This window comes from Vigna radiata, chromosome 7 (genome assembly GCF_000741045.1).
Source record: "Vigna radiata var. radiata cultivar VC1973A chromosome 7, Vradiata_ver6, whole genome shotgun sequence".
NCBI classification, from domain to species: Eukaryota; Viridiplantae; Streptophyta; class Magnoliopsida; order Fabales; family Fabaceae; genus Vigna; species Vigna radiata.
In genome coordinates this window covers 53,191,435-53,207,852 of record NC_028357.1, presented here as the reverse complement: position 1 = coordinate 53,207,852, position 16,418 = coordinate 53,191,435, and the positions used below count along the sequence as shown (strand labels likewise).

The following is a 16,418-nucleotide window of genomic DNA, read 5'->3' as shown; positions in this document are numbered from 1 at the left end:
GTTTGAACTTGAAGTATGATAACTTACAAATAAACTTTTTTTTATATGTTTTTTATGTCTAACCACAAAATACAATCAACTATGGATTTAATATCATATTTATAGTATTATATAATTGCTACTAGTCAATCACTTATACAAAGTCATATATACTCTATAAACTACAATTGAAATATATTACATGACATTTAATATATTTTACTATATTTCCCAACCACTCCTATTTGAAAGTGTCATGCACATATATATAAATATTCACAAGCAAGACTAAAACAATACTTATGTGTTTGAAACAAGACTCATGAAAAGGTACCATTATTTTTTAAAAATGTTTTGCTTGAGCGTAAAAGTTAAAGTAGCTACTAAAAAATACCTGAAAATGTTGATTAGAGAAACAAATAAAAAATAATATTAAAGTGAGAAATATTATTAATTATGCTTTAACAAAGATCACGGGATATTATTATCATTAACTAGAGATGAACAAATGAGTACTGTTGCGTAAGAATGCAAAACTCCTATTATGATCACACAAAATGTTCCAAACAAGAGGAACACGTAGATGAAGTGCTCGAAAGATTAATTGTCTTATCTTAATGTACTTGTATCATCATGAATTTGATGATTCTGTTACACGTCAACTAATTAAAGAGGACTTTTTATAATGCGTTTTATTTTTTTAGCTTTAGTTTTTTCTTATACGTTAATTCAATTATTAATTTTTGTAGCATTTTTTGGTCCATTAGTTCTTGTTCATTGACGAAAGGATACACATCACATCAAATTGCATGTACAAATCAATTCTTACTCATCCTACGTGATTATCGGTCATGTGGCTGTTACTAAGGACTTTGGTTCTTAACCGCCATGACTACATTTTGTATCTAATCATATAATAATTTTATTTTTGCTTTGTGTTTGGATAAACTTTTTAACAATTTCAAGATATTTAAATATGTGATATTTAAAATAATTTACAATCGAATTATTTATATTTCGTTTGTTTGAATGAAATAATTAGATTTTAAATTTTTTTAGATGAAATAATTTAATTTCTATTTTAAGACCAAATTTTATTTTAAAAATATTTCAATAACTCAATTTTATCTTTCAATTTAAGTCAATTTAGTTTGAGACTAGTTGTTTTAATCTTTAATTTGGATTAATTTATCATGTTCCTAAACTCGAGATTGTTTGTTTTAATCTTTCATTTGGGATGACTCGACTTGATCTTTAATACGAGTGTATTGTTTTGACTTTAGATGCGATCCTAGTCACCACAACTTATAATTTGAGCTAACTTATTTTGACTTTTGATTCAAGTCAACTCATTAAGATTTTCGGTTTAAGCCAACTTGTCACAACCTTCAATCCAATGAATATATCTTAACCCTTGCATATGGTTGAATTGGCTCGACCTGTGGTTCAAATCAACTCATCAGAACCTTCGATTGAAGTTGTTTTTCTCAACTTTCAATTAAGACAGTTTCATTAAGACCTCTAACCCAACGAATACACCTTGACCTTTGATTTGGGCCAAATTAGCTTGATCTTTGACAGGACAATTTGGCTCAATCTTTGACTCGGATTAAATTGATTGGACCTTCAATCTGAGTTGAATTGAATCAACTTTTGGTCTGGACCGCGACCTTCAACTCGGATCAAATGGATTCAACTTTTCAACTTGAATTGATTACACCCGACCTTTAGCTCCAACCAAATTGACTCAAGCTTCTACTTGTGCTAAATGAGCTCAAACTTTAACTCATAACAAATTAGATCAAACTTTGACCTAGACCAAATTATTTTGACCTTTAACTTGTGTGGAATGAATTTAAACTATTATATATATATATATATATATATATATATATATATATATATATATATATATTGTGCATTCCCATTAAGCCTTTTTCTTTCTCTATCTAATTTTTCAAAATTATCATTTTATATTTCATAAAAATAATTTTAGAATTATTTATTTTAGACTAGAACTTCTGGAACGTGATTCTTAGAGCATATTATTTGAAATAGAATTTTTGAAATGAAATTTTGAGAACATATGAAATATGTTTGTTTTTTAGAACAATCTTTTTGAAACATTTAATACTTTTAGAATGAGTGCTTTTTTGCAATGCATTCTCTCTCCACCATTGACAATGAAGACGACAATGGTGAGTGGTGCAGTTTGAATGGAAGAGGGTATTTTAGTTTTTTCCTTTGGAAAACGGTGAAGTTAATAATGATTGGGTGCAGGAAGCAAAAGTCTAATCACAATTATCAATGGCCCATGAGGGGAAAAAAAATCCGCGAGCCTGAGAGCGCTAATTGCTCACTCACGTTGCGCACGTGATGTCAAAGACGTCGTCGACAACGTATCGAGGTTTTTAATTTTCAACGCAAATCAGTTTCGGAGCCAGATCGGATGAATTGAACCCGGACTAAGTTACATACCGCGGTTTCTCTTCGCCCGATTCCATTAGTCGATAATTTCACGGGCAATTGATTAAGTCATTTTACGCTTTAGCACCCTACTATCTTATCGTGTGATTAGTTCTTCTCATCGCATTCTTTTTCCTTTTACGCCTTCAATTTCCGTGTCTCTATCCTGTTGGCGCTTCTTCAAGGTCCTGCAACTTCCACAAATTGAACTGTGCCGAAGTTTGGTTCCAAAGTCTCGTGGCCGTTTCTCTAATTGGCGCCGAGCTCAAGGTGTAATATTTTCTGTCTTCGAATTAGCTTCTCCATGGAGGCGGATTTCGTGACCAATGATATGCTCGCACTCACACACGATGCTTTTGATGCCAACGATAATGTAAGCTTGTCGATTTTCGCTTACACCTGTAGTTACTGTATTGTTGTAGGTTTTCGCTTTTTATATGAAGTATTGCTTAAACCCTTGCTCACGCTTGTTTTGTGGTTTTGATAATCTCAAGTTATCTTAAAATTTAATTTCATTTATGTTGTCTGATGATTCACATGTTTGCCTAAGATAGAGTCGTGTATAGCAACTGTTTGGTTTCTTACGGTATTTCTTTCACCGGAACACTCGGTATTTCTTAATGAACAGGATGATGTAGCTATTGAAGGGGAAAGATGTGGAATATGTATGGATGTGGTTATTGACAGGGGAGTTCTGGATTGCTGTCAGCACTGGTATGTATTTTTTTTACACACTTCTTAAATGCTTAAAATATATTGTCGTATCTTAATCTCGTTGGTTTGATATTGTAAATTTGTTTTATGGATTGTGCCTTGCGCTTTCATTATTCATTGTGCATGGTGAAGATATAGGAGAATGACTTATATGGAAAAAATAGTGATTGATGATGTACTGGTAAAAGTCTAATAGTACATTGCTGTTGATTCATCTTATTGAGAGCTTTAAACAAAATATAACTCAGAAATTATCCAAATATTCATGCTAATGGGTGCAAGTCATTGTTGGACTGGTTTTTGATTAAATTGTGAAGCTGAATCTAATATTATTTATAATAAATCAAAAGCCTTTTCCCGCTTGGTAGTTTTTTTTTGTTAAGAATGATAAAAGGATAACTTACAATCTTCTGATCTAAGAGATGCTTACTCTGCCTTCCTCTTTGGTTTTAAGAATTACACTTCCTGCTCTTAGGAGATGAATATACCACGCTTTATTTCAATGTAAATGAACTTTTTAGTGATGGTGACTGGTAAACGCCTAGCAGTATGAACGAGCCTTCCATAGATAGTTTTTATCCCAAGTAAAGCGTGTTGTTTCATTACATCCCAAGTAAACGAGCCTTCCCTAATGGGATTTCTTAGATGCCCCCATACAGTCTTTCTGTACTATCTTATAGAATGTATTGTTTTTCTACCTTATCATCTTACTCTTTTTGTGATAATTTCTTACTAGTGTAAACTTTAGCTTCTTTACTTCATGTATTATTTATTTGTAATGGTATACTATCTTAGTAAAGACAAAGGCTACTGGTGCATCTCTAGCCCCTCCAATTTACTCAGTGCAATTTTTCCTTATATTGAAATGTGTCATATGACCTTGGGGAAGAAAAATCTTCTCGATAGATGCACAAGGTTAAAGGGATTGTTTTCATGCCTGTAGGGAGCATCTATTAGTTTTCACAATAATTTTGTTATGTCAAATTTTTATTCTTTACCTTCACTTAGTCCCATTAAATGTTTTCCCCCCTTAATTTCTCAGTATTTATATTAAAATTTTAATCAGAAGTTTTAGCTTGGTTTATTTGATTCACAGGTTCTGCTTTGTATGCATTGACAACTGGGCTACCATCACTAATCTTTGCCCACTTTGCCAGAATGAGTTTCAGTTAATCACTTGTGTTCCAGTGAGTGATATAAAATTGAGGAATGCTGCTTTTTCTTCATTGCTTTAGTATAACTCTTCAGGTTACAATTGAATTTGCCCACCTCATTAATTCTCTTCTAGACCGTGTACTTTGTTGCTTTGATTAATATTATTACGAAAATCTATGTTTTTAATGCATATAAAACCTTGAAGATACAATTAAAATTTGGTGTGTGTGGCTAAACATGCGAAACTCATGATTATGAAGGTATATGATACCGTTGGAAACAGCAAAGTTGAGGATGATTCACTCCTTAGGTAAGTTTCCATCCGTTATGCATCTGATTGACAGTCTTATTCATTGTTTATTTATATCCAGATGCATAAGCCTAGGATTTTCTAAATTGGATTTCTAGTTGAAAGTCATGGATTTTGCATAATTCTAGGCATGCATCATTATATCTGAATTTTAAGGAAACACTTAACAGTTTCAGTACTAAATTTTGACTAAATACTAGTGTTTGATTACTCAAATTTGAGTAAATACTTTACATGTTTATCATGTTTCTACTTAAAAAAAAATTATATAATATTTTCACTGTTTTTCTTCATGATTGCAGAGATGATGATGATTGGTCCATTGAAGGGAAGAATAACACACTGCAATTTCCCTCATACTACATTGATGAAAATGTAATTGTTTTCAATATAATATAATTTTAGAATTACATGCAATAAATCCTGACCTCTGGTTAATTAATATTAATGGCAACCTTGCTTCTACTTTTTCTTGTATTTTTTGCATGAGCACTTATCCTCCATGCGAAGATCTTTTTATTCTTGTTTTAAGTTGATTTCTAGTTTTATATAAATGTCACTACTTTATCTAGAATCATATTGTACATATACATTGGCCTTATAGCTAACCTTAACTGCAACAAAAGCCTTTTTCCTACTAGGTTAGGTAAGCTACATGGATTGCGTGACACTATTCAATGATAAGTACACAACAGACACTTGGAGAACTTACCCTCAGAAGCTAGTTATTAAGGGATGAGAACCAAACACTTAAATACTCCATCTAGCATTCCATACTAAATGTGTGATTTAAGCACTCCATAATACCCAAGTTCCTATCACAACACCACCCTTAAGAGCTGACATCTCAGCAGCTCTCACTCCATCACAGTTCACTCAACTCCTTATTGGAAGTCAAAACAGGTTATGGCAGAAGCATTGGAGACCAAAATATAAAACCTCTAGATAAATAAAAAAATACAGAAATATAATTGTAATGCAAGAGTAATGGAAGACAATCGCATGATTAATGATAATGTCTAGAAATTCAAATAATAATATCAAAGCAGCAAAACACTACCAAGTTTAAGTTCAAGACTTTAAAATAACAACAAACGTAAGACAAGTGTCCTAAATTTTTAATTTTCTGGTTCTTTCTCAATTCCAACATCAATGTTATCCAATAGGCTATATCCCTCCTCTTACCCTCTTTTGGAGATAAACTTTTCAATGTTAAGTAATTTTTCAGTTTCTTCATACTCGTACTTAGAACTTTCAAATTCCAGTTCATCATCGATCCCAAATTGAAAATTGTCTTTTCCCCTTCCTGCTGAGGCTGAAGTTGCATATAGACCTTTCTTGGAAGCATGGGAAGATCAAATAACAATCACCACATGATGGTTGCCTTTTGTAATATTTTTGTTTTTCTCCTTGTATAAATTCTTGGCTCTCCAATGCTTGAAATTTCATAAACAGGTGCCCAATCAAGAGTGGGATCATCATAAAAATCAAATCATTCCCCTCATCCTCATTATCATTATCATCCACTTGTCCCTCTAATTGCTCAGTGCACTCATCAATGTCATTGAGAACCATAGGATCTCTAGTATTGCATCTTGGAGCAGGTTGTTGGTTATACATTATCTAATCCAAATCATGCATTTTTTATAGTCAAGCCTATTTCTCTTTTTTTGAATAAATCTGCATTATGAAAAGTAAAATGCTAATTAGATTCTTCATACTTTCTACAAAAATAATAATATTGAAATTAGCCATGGACAATAGTTATTACTCACTCAAATACATGCCATTTGCATTCTCATCCTGATGAGCCACATATCAAGCTTAAAATACAAGTTTTTGCAAGTTTGGAGTTCCATAATTTTCAACACAACTCGTGCTTTTAATAAAATTAATGTACAACACTAATCCTCATGTATTTTATCATTTTGTAGGCAGTTATTTGCTTGGATGGCGATGACTGCAAGGTTCGTAATGGGTCGGCTACTGTTGAAGGAGATTCTGATCTTGATACCTCAATAGCATGTGATTCATGTGACATATGGTAAACTTAAATAAACATATTAGGTTAATAAGTTTAAGAAATACTGTTTGAATGAATTTTGGTTGTTTAAGATGTCATTGAGTAAAATTTTAGTAGGTTATTGTCTTTTGGAACTATGAAGTTGGGGTTGGATTGGTCAGCTCTATAATAGCATGTTTTCCTTGGGTTTAAACTTCGTCTATAAGGTGTTTTGGAAGAAAAAAAATGTTTCTCTTAGAAAGTGGATTTAGAGCTAACTCAATCCTATGAAATTTGATTATAAGGTGAGGTTTGTAGTCATTTAGATACTATAATATAATTATAATGATTATCATTTAGATAATGATTATCATTATAACTTATAAAGAGGTGATGTAAATAATGCAGAGAAGAGCTTGTGTAAGTGTTTTAGTCACTCTCTTTAATGGGTAGGCAGTGAAATCAATTCATGAATATATTGTTACTGAATTTTATAAACTGTACCACATGATTTTTTCTTCAATTGCATTGTGACAGGTATCATGCATTCTGTGTGGGATTTGATACCGAAAGTACTTCAGAGAGTACATGGTTATGCCCCAGGTAAATTGACTTCAGTGGTTATTCTGTTGAATATTTTCGTTCTTCTAATTACTTTTTCTCTTACTTTAATCTCAAAGCTCGATCTGGTTTGTATTTGTTAAGATGCATGTACATACTAGCTAATAGCTTATAAATAATAATATAGAATTTGATATGTTCTAGCTGTCAAAAATCAGATTGATAGAAAACATGGGTAGATAATTAATAGTATAAACAAAAATTAGAAGTTATTTATGATGTGATTAACTATGAAAATAATGTATTTATCTGTTGACAAAATTGAACCATCAAAGGATATCTTTAGCAAAACCCCTTGCTGACAGTATATGAGATATTCTTTCCAACCTTTCGTATTCTAATTCAGGGTTTTGTTTTAGATGTGTAGCAGATGATGTTTCTAAGGGAGCAACTAATTCAATGGAGAGGACAACCATGGAATGTAATGCAGACAATAGTAACAGAGACTGTCATGGTGAGGATTCCTTTTCAGGAAAAGTGTCTGTCTCTGTTGCTGATACAGGAGAAACGGCTGTTGTTGTCTCGATGGTTGACAGAACAAAATGGGTTCCAGCAACAAGTGAGAAAAGCCTATTGCCTGTTGAAGTTGATGCGGATCCAATGACTGAATCATGTATTTTAATGTCTGACATAAATGATCAGCAAAGTGGTGAAATGAGGACAAATTCATTACCAATCATGGAAGAAGAACTGGAATTGTCTTTATCAAACAATAGTGATTTAAAGAAAAGTGCCAGTGGAGCAATGATTGAACCCAATGGCTTTGATGGAACCAAGTTACTTGATGAATCCCATACCAAAACTAGTCCATCCAGAATTGAATCTGATATGGGTCTTGATCTTGGTTTGTCAGTGGGCACTTATTTACCCGGTAAACCAATTACTATATATCACTAGCTTTATGTGAGCTTGAAAAGTATCTATTGCAATCAGACTGATTGTCATCATCTTAATGTGCATATAGTTGATGATGCAGACAAGAGTGAACCAAAAGATCAAGCAACAGTTGTCCCATGCTTGACTTCAGAAAAATGTTTTTTGACAGGTACCAACAATTCTTAGATATGTAATTTTTTTCTTTATTTCAGTCCACAGTTGGACTGTGGAAAACCATTTATGGATGGTATTTGTGGCATTTAAATCAGTTCTTAAACCCATAAAATGTTGATAATAAAATATTCTCAGGAGATGAAATTGAAGTCAATGCTTGTAAGGACAATGCCAGAGTGGCTGGTGGAAAGAGAAAGCATGCTGATTTCAGGTAACCATTCATTTAAACTTGTATCATATAAAATGAGTTGTGTGCCATAGTCATCCTGTGTGTAGTGTACTGTATTACTCCAACATGGACAGTGAAGCAACCACTGACACAGACATGCTATATCACATACACGAGCCACATAAATTATCTAAAATAATAAAAATGTTTGTATATTCTTGTATATGCAGCTTTCTATGATAGTAAGTCACAAAAATATTCTAAGAGATTATTTTTTAATACTTAATATTACATTTTGAAGTAACTTTTTCGGAATGTTAAAGAAATATATTTTTTATAATACTAGTTTTCTTAACATGCCCATCCATAGAGTTGTCAGATCAAGTGCTAGGGTCAATAAAAACTTTTTGGCAAGCGTCTGACATGTGCCATATTGTAGTTGGTATGGGAAATGTGTTTTGCACTCTTAACGCCTCAAGAAAGGTGTCCCTATTGGATAGGTTATCCTAGAAGGATGTGTTACGTATATAACTCTGTTTAGTTGTCAGTCTATCATCTTGCAATAAACTCCTAATTAAGGAAATCAGTCACCCAGAATCAAGCTCCCAGTTAATCACCCTTGATTTTTGGAATTGATGCTTCCTTTTAACCATTAAGATTTTCGTTAATGCTCACTTATATTCTACACATACAAATATTAACTACTTCCAGTTTCTCACCACTCCTTGCTTTTGTTTCCTTTTTGGTTAGGGGGGAGTGAATGGTTACAAATGGCCTGGTTGTTTGGTTACTCATCTTCAGGTGTCTGGATAATGTGATTCCCACTAAAGCAGCTATGCTATGTGGTTGTAATTACAAGCCATTTAGAACCCCCCTCCTCTCCCCGTCCTTTTTTGAGGGAACACTTTAAATCTTCAATGTTATTCAAAATGGGGTAACAGATTATCATGGTAACAGACACCATGCCATAAATATTAGAAATGGACTGGGCCTAACTCAGCTGTAAAAGCTAGCTTTGGAGTGGAGAATTGCTCAAACCTTACGAGGACTAAATTTTTATATTCCGATCTAATGTTTATTGACAATATATAGATAGAAAGTTGTATATTATTCTAAGACCTGTGTGTTAGGGGCTGCTGATGATGCTCACCTCACCTTTGGAAGTATGTGGTCGATTACAAAATGTCATCATAAAAGTGGTGCTGCTGGTTGGACCATAGCACTTTGAGTCTTGATGAATTCTTATACTCACAAACAGGAAGAAATAGGAGCAGTAACCTAGATATTTTTCATACTCATGTACTATTAAAAATGCGATAGTTTCTATGATCTTTAAATGCATATTATGTTGACATAAAAGTTTTAATTGTTTTATGCTTACCACCTTAGTAGTTCAAACCTTGACCTTTTTTTTTCTTTTTCCCTTGATTTTGCCATTTATGAGACAGTAATGGGCAAGTTTATATAAAGGCTGAGGATGGAGATGCCAAACCTGAACTTCCTGATGAAGTTGTGCCAAAGAAAAGTAAAGCTACTGACAGCCAAATGAGTAACACTAATGACACAGCCAATGATCATCTCTTAGAAAATGCTCCGAAGCACCCTGCTTTAAAAGATTCTCCAACAAAGGCAACTGTTACACCAGATATAATGAATATAGTTAAAGGGACAGTCCGAAGGCTTTCCAAGGGACATACTAGTACTAATGCTTGTGACCAGTCATCTGAAAACAAAGGAAATATGGCTGGGTTGAGGGTTAAAAAGATCATGAAGAGAAATTCCGAGGATAGAGAATCATCCTTGTTAGTTCAAAATCTAAGGAAAGAAATTAGAGAAGCTGTCCGTAACAAGTCCTCTATAAACTTCGAGGATAACCATTTTGATCCCAAGCTTCTTGAAGCATTTAGGACTGCTATAACAGGGCCTAAAACTGAACTTGTAAACAAGTTATCCCCTGCAGCTATAAAGGCAAAGAAGTCAATGTTGCAGAAAGGCAAAGTCCGTGAAAATTTAACAAAGAAAATTTTTGGTACTTCCAATGGAAGAAGAAAGCGTGCATGGGATAGGGACTGTGAAATTGAGTTCTGGAAATATCGTTGCATGAGAGCTACGAAGCCTGAAAAGATTGAAACTTTAAAATCAGTTCTTGATTTACTAAGAAAAGGTTCAGATGGTACAGAATCAAAGCAAGTTTCTGAATGTCAAACCAAGGATCCTATACTTTCTAGGTTGTATTTAGCAGATACATCTGTTTTCCCCCGGAAAGAGGATGTAAAACCTCTCTCTGTGCTTAAAACTGTGGCTAACTCTGAGCAAACCAAACAAAACAACCCGTCAGAGAAAGTACCAAATCTATCCGTTGATAACAATACTATTAAAGCAACAGACGTAAACAATCTCTTATCAAAGATCAGTTTTGTTTCAAATGAAAAAAACGTAGACAAAAAGATTGTAAATGGACCAGTTGGCGATAATTCAACTTCTGGTAAATCAAGAATAAACAATTACTCAGAAAGGACGCCAGTCTCATCAGTTGGTTCCAAAACTGGCACCAAGGAGTTAGGCCAAAAATCTGGTTGCATGAAGAATGATAAAAGAAAATGGGCCTTGGAGGTCCTTGCGAGGAAAGCATCCACAACCAGCGGAGGAAACACAGCAAATGGAAATCAGGAAGACAACTCAGTTTTTAAAGGAAATTATCCTTTACTTGTATGTAAATGATCTCATCTGACTAGTTTTATCTGCAATTGCTTTATTTACCTTTGATATTGCTATCAGAAATTGGTTATGGCTGTTCACTGTTTCTTCTTTCTGTTATTGTGAGTAGGCCCAACTGCCAAGTGATATGAGACCAGTATTGGCACCTTCTCGACACAATAAAATTCCTATATCAGTTAGGCAGGTATGCAGTACCTTGCGTTTCCACCATTTGAAGTTACACACGTTAGATTGATGCATTTTTAATTAAGGCTCCGATTCCTAATGACATTGGGATCAGAAAATATGTTCTAATTCCTTTGGAGGGTCATTCTTGTTTCTTCATTTTAGAACTAATATTTATCATTTAGTTATCTTGAGTTTTCAAATGTTAGACAAAACATGTGGTTGCCGGTGGTTTTCCCACATATCCCGTTATGGGTCATATAATATAAGTCGAAGTTTCTCACCAGAAAAAGTGATAGAATCTTAAACTTTTTTAATAGTTGATTCTACCCAAGATAAAAGTCATAATTGACTGGTTGCCAGATTTCAGGGTTGGAATTAAAACTGGTACATACCAATACAAACTTCGAATAATTTAGTCTTGTTCCCCTTTTGGCATGTTAATGGAGTTGAATCTTATTTAAGTAATGGCGCAGGAGTATTTCCAAATGATCAATTCAAGATGCTTTATTTGTGTATACGGCTCTGATAGTTAGATTTCTTCTCTCTTAAACTTCACTATTTTGTGCAGACACAGCTTTACCGCCTGACAGAGCGCTTGTTGAGGAACACAAATCTGACAGTGATTCGCAGAACTGGCATTACAGAATTAGCTGTTGCAGATGCAATTAATATTGAAAAAGAGGTTGCTGACAGATCAAATAGCAAGCTTGTCTATTTGAACCTTTGTTCACAGGAGCTCTTGCATCGCACAAATAACACAAAATCTGATGTAGCCAGAGATACAACTCCAGCAGCCTCATCAGCAATGCTTAATGATCAACAATCAGAACCAAATATGGAAGATCTTTCAGCTGACCCTGCAGTTGAAACGGCCTTGAAAAATGCTGGTCTGCTGTCTGACTCCCCACCTAGCAGTCCACATGAGAACAGAGAAACATGTAATGGTGACATGTTGGGGTCCGATAATATACTTGAACTGGATTCGAATCCTGATCTGGATATTTATGGTGATTTTGAGTATGATTTGGAAGATGAGGATTATATTGGTGCTAGTGTTACACAGGTTTCAAAACCAAAACAAGAGCAAAACGAGTCAAAAGTGAAACTTGTTTTCTCCACCATGAACTTGAAAAAGTCAGATATCGCTTTGGATTGTGCTGACTGTGAGGGGCCTGAAAGAAATGAAGTGCCAGGAGAGGCATCCTGCTCGCCAAATTGTCACAACGATGCAGTTCAAATGGATAGGTCTTCTGTTTCTTCAGAGCTCCTACCCTTCGAGAGCGCTGTTGAGCCACTTGACAAAGAATTTGAAGAATTATTATACGGCCCTGACAAAGAACCACTAATAAAAAAATTTCCAGCTGGTGAATCAAGATCATTACATGGAGATGGCAAGACAGAAACTCTAAGCGTCGCCAATGACTACCATAATGATGAACAACATGCTTTGAATAATGCAGTAAAAGCTTCAGAACAGGGGAAGGAGAATCTCACAGAAAAAATTTCTGATACTACCATCACCGACCAGTCTTCCAATATATCTGAAACCGGTGAAAGTTTCCAACGGAAGGAAGGGAAATCTGATGTCACTGCTAAGCAGACTGACTCGGTAAATCATACAACTAAAAAGGTATTATAAACTTAATTTTCCCATATAATTTATTTCTCCAGTTTTTCTTAAAAAGTAATGCTGTGTGCTATCATTTATGTTTTCTTCCATTTCTACATTTTCCTTTATGATTTTATATTTCTGTAATATTACTGGAATTTGTACAGGTAGAAGCTTACATCAAGGAGCACATCAGACCACTGTGCAAGAGTGGTGTAATCACGGCTGACCAATACAGGTGGGCTGTTGCAAAAACAACTGAGAAGGTTATGAAGTATCATTGCAAAGCAAAGAATGCGAGTTTTCTCATAAAGGAAGGTGAGAAAGTAAAGAAACTTGCAGAGCAGTATGCTGAAGCATCCCAACAGACCAAAAAAAATTGATTCATACGGTATCATTTCATCCTCAACTAGTTTTTTTCTGTAGTTTTTGCCTCAGCCTTTCTTTTATAATGGTGCTATACTTGCTTATTAAGAATCTTGCTTTATGGAGCAGCAGCCATGATACGTCAGATGTAGTCTTCACCTCGTCAAATATGTGAATAGAGCACACAATGGAGATTTTTGTTGAATGAAATTGATTTTAAAAACATAATTTGGTTAAAATTGATTTTGACATACAGTGATTTATGATGACTTTTTTATTATCTAAACTTAGAATATTTTGTTTGACACAGTTATTTAAAATTATTTTAATTCAAAATTTAATTTGAATTAAAATCAATTCTTCAACACGGGATTGAAAATACTAATATTTTCATAAAATTGTATGAATTGGTATTTTAACGTAATTTAGGATATTATAACGTGAATCTTAACACATTTTTACTCGGATATTCTGAACTAAGAATCTGAGTTACAGAGTATACTTTCAAATATTAATGTTTGATTTGATTACTAATTGGGAATTCGGTTCCACTCCATTGTATTATATCTGCTTCTGCACCATTTTCGTATAACAACGACTACTCCATCTTGTCTCATACCTATGAATTTCACACTTGGTCATTTCTTACTTAAAAAATGTCAATTACTAGAAAGTAATTTTTTTTTAATTTTATCTTTAATAAAGTTACTCATTTAAGTAATTTATACATGACGCAGAACGTAAAATTGGTAGATACAACATAGCTGTTATATAGTTGATAAAATTTGGATGTAATATATCTTCAATTAGTTTAAAACTTGACATAATAATAGAAAATTTTAGTTGTATCAGTTACTGAATTATAGTTGATTATTGCAATATTCTTTTCACATTCATCTTCTGTAATTATTTACTCCATGCTCAAAATCTATTAAAATGTGGCTAATGTCAGGCATGAAAAGATAGATAACATTAATCTTTTTCAATTATTTTAATTTATACAGGTGAAAGCTTAAAAATGATCAAAACACAGGACATTCGTCAATCGAGAGCATCAATCAGTACCAATCCAGAGAGTACACTCGTCAATAAGATGAACCCATAGGCGCAAAGACGTGGATCTGAACGGAAAGTTATAAAGGTTGCAATACAAGTTGAAATGGAGGAAGAACAAAGGTACGAAGTAGAAACCAAAGAATATGAGAACGGTTTGCCTTTTAATCGTAATATGAGAGGTTTCTTATTGTCATATAACAGCAATACAGTAAGTCTGGATTGTCGTACTTTTTATGGATGTGCGCAGTTTGTACGTTAAAAGAGATGTGGGTCAACGTGTAATCAGTGAGTTGGATTTTGGTTCTCGCCGCCATGGATTCTAAGAGAAGTCAAAACACATCTCCATTGGGTTTCCTTCGAGAAATTCCATCTTGAATAATTGATTAAGTTTTCGAATTATTCAATCTGTAAATTCTAAATCCTACTAGATACATTACAACTAATTAGAACTCAGATCCGATGTTCCAAATAGAGTTTGTATTATCTAAAAAAGTGTTTTGAGTAAAAAATTCGTCTTTAGAATGGAATAAATTATGTTTGCTAATATAAAAAATTCATTAGAAAATTTTTAGATTGAGTGATCTTGAATAATATTTTTTACATCTTAAATTGGAAAATTTGTATGTTTTTGGACACATAATTTTAAGACTTGAATTAAATACAAAATAATGATAAAGACGAAAAATATCCTTTTCAAAAATATTGGAGGAGTAAATTGGTCAGCTGCTGTATAGCATATTGTTATTCAAATTACTTTTCCTAAAAATGTATTATAAAATGTACTTTAATTGTAATTTTATAATTTCTTAATTTTACATAATATTAGAATTATCCTATCATGTGTAGCGAAACCAATTTGTTTCAATTTACTTTTTTCATCACGAATTTACATTACATTCACATTCATACAAATAATCCAATCGTTAACAAAAGTGTGGTAAAAATAACCCTTGCACTTCAATATTGATTTTTAAAATCAAATCGACAAAAATAGTATGCTTATAGTTTATGTAGCTATTTTTAAAATTATTTAGTTCAAAACTCGAATAAATTAATTTAAAAGGAAATTACTTTAAATAAAATCTACAAATTTAGTATAATCCGTTCTGATAAATTTAAAAACGTCACACTTAATTTATAAAAAAAAAATGTTGCATATATAATTTTTTATGTTTAGTATAGTTTAATTTTTTTTTTAAATTAAATATATTTTTGATTCTTAAATTTTTATTTATTTTCTTTCATTTTAAATTGAATTTCATTTTTGAGTTATCTTTATATTTTTTATGTTTAATGTATTTACTTTTTTAGTTGTTAAATTTTGATTGATTTTTTTTTTACAGTTAAACTGAATTTTAATTTAAGTTATTTTTAGTTATTAAAATTATAAACGTCATAGACGAATTTTAATTTTGTATTTAAATTTAATAGTTATATAAATATGATTAATTTTTATTTTTTCTGTTACATGGCCTGTTAGTCAATTCTCTAATTTTTTATTTTTTTGCAATGGACTATCTATTTTTTAAATAAATTAACATTTTACAAGCAAGAGGAAGGTTGAGAAATGGGGAAGTGTTGGTGACTGGAAGAAGAAATGAGTATGTATCTCGTAAGTTATGTGTTGGTGACTGGAACTCAATAACAATATTCAAATCGGTTAACATATACCACAACAATATCAATCCTTCTGTGGTCTCTTACGTCCTTCGCCATAGAATCAATAATATATAATTCCAACGTGCTAATTTTTACAACATAGCACCACCAATTATAATTATGGCAAAAAGGGAGAAACAACTACAAACCAACAAAAAGAAACTGAACACATCAACAATTGCTATATGTCACATACCACCACGTACAAAGTAAAAATTAAACCTCACTTACAAATTCAGCAGTTGGAATTTCTGCAAGGCTAAAGTGTCCCGCACGCAAACAGCTGTTGTAATTATGAGCACTAAACACACGATGGTTTTTTTCCATCTTCAAATAATCATTGATGATAAGGTCCTGAGAATACGATGAAATACAA

The 16,418-nt window shown here is 32.8% G+C and overlaps 1 protein-coding gene across 5 annotated transcripts; it reads left to right on the top strand.

Moving 5' to 3' along the window:
• The first annotated feature begins 2,372 nt into the window (after positions 1-2,372).
• LOC106768596 (uncharacterized protein At4g10930) lies at positions 2,373-14,836 on the top strand. 5 transcript variants are annotated; one of them, XM_022784286.1, is made up of 15 exons: positions 2,373-2,818; positions 3,074-3,159; positions 4,256-4,346; positions 4,575-4,624; positions 4,927-4,999; positions 6,559-6,668; positions 7,164-7,229; positions 7,607-8,118; positions 8,224-8,292; positions 8,433-8,508; positions 9,915-11,175; positions 11,294-11,368; positions 11,921-12,982; positions 13,129-13,352; positions 14,332-14,836. In XM_022784286.1, exons 1-14 carry the CDS (start codon positions 2,750-2,752, stop codon positions 13,342-13,344), a joined length of 3,816 nt encoding a protein of 1,271 aa, XP_022640007.1. In that variant the 5' UTR covers positions 2,373-2,749; the 3' UTR covers positions 13,345-13,352; positions 14,332-14,836. The 5 variants fall into 5 exon arrangements, with proteins under 5 accessions (XP_022640007.1, XP_014509316.1, XP_022640009.1 ...); XM_014653830.2 differs by having other exon boundaries at positions 8,212-8,292; XM_022784288.1 differs by lacking the exon at positions 2,373-2,818 and having other exon boundaries at positions 3,101-3,159; positions 4,256-4,407; positions 8,212-8,292.
• Positions 14,837-16,418: the final 1,582 nt, after the last annotated feature.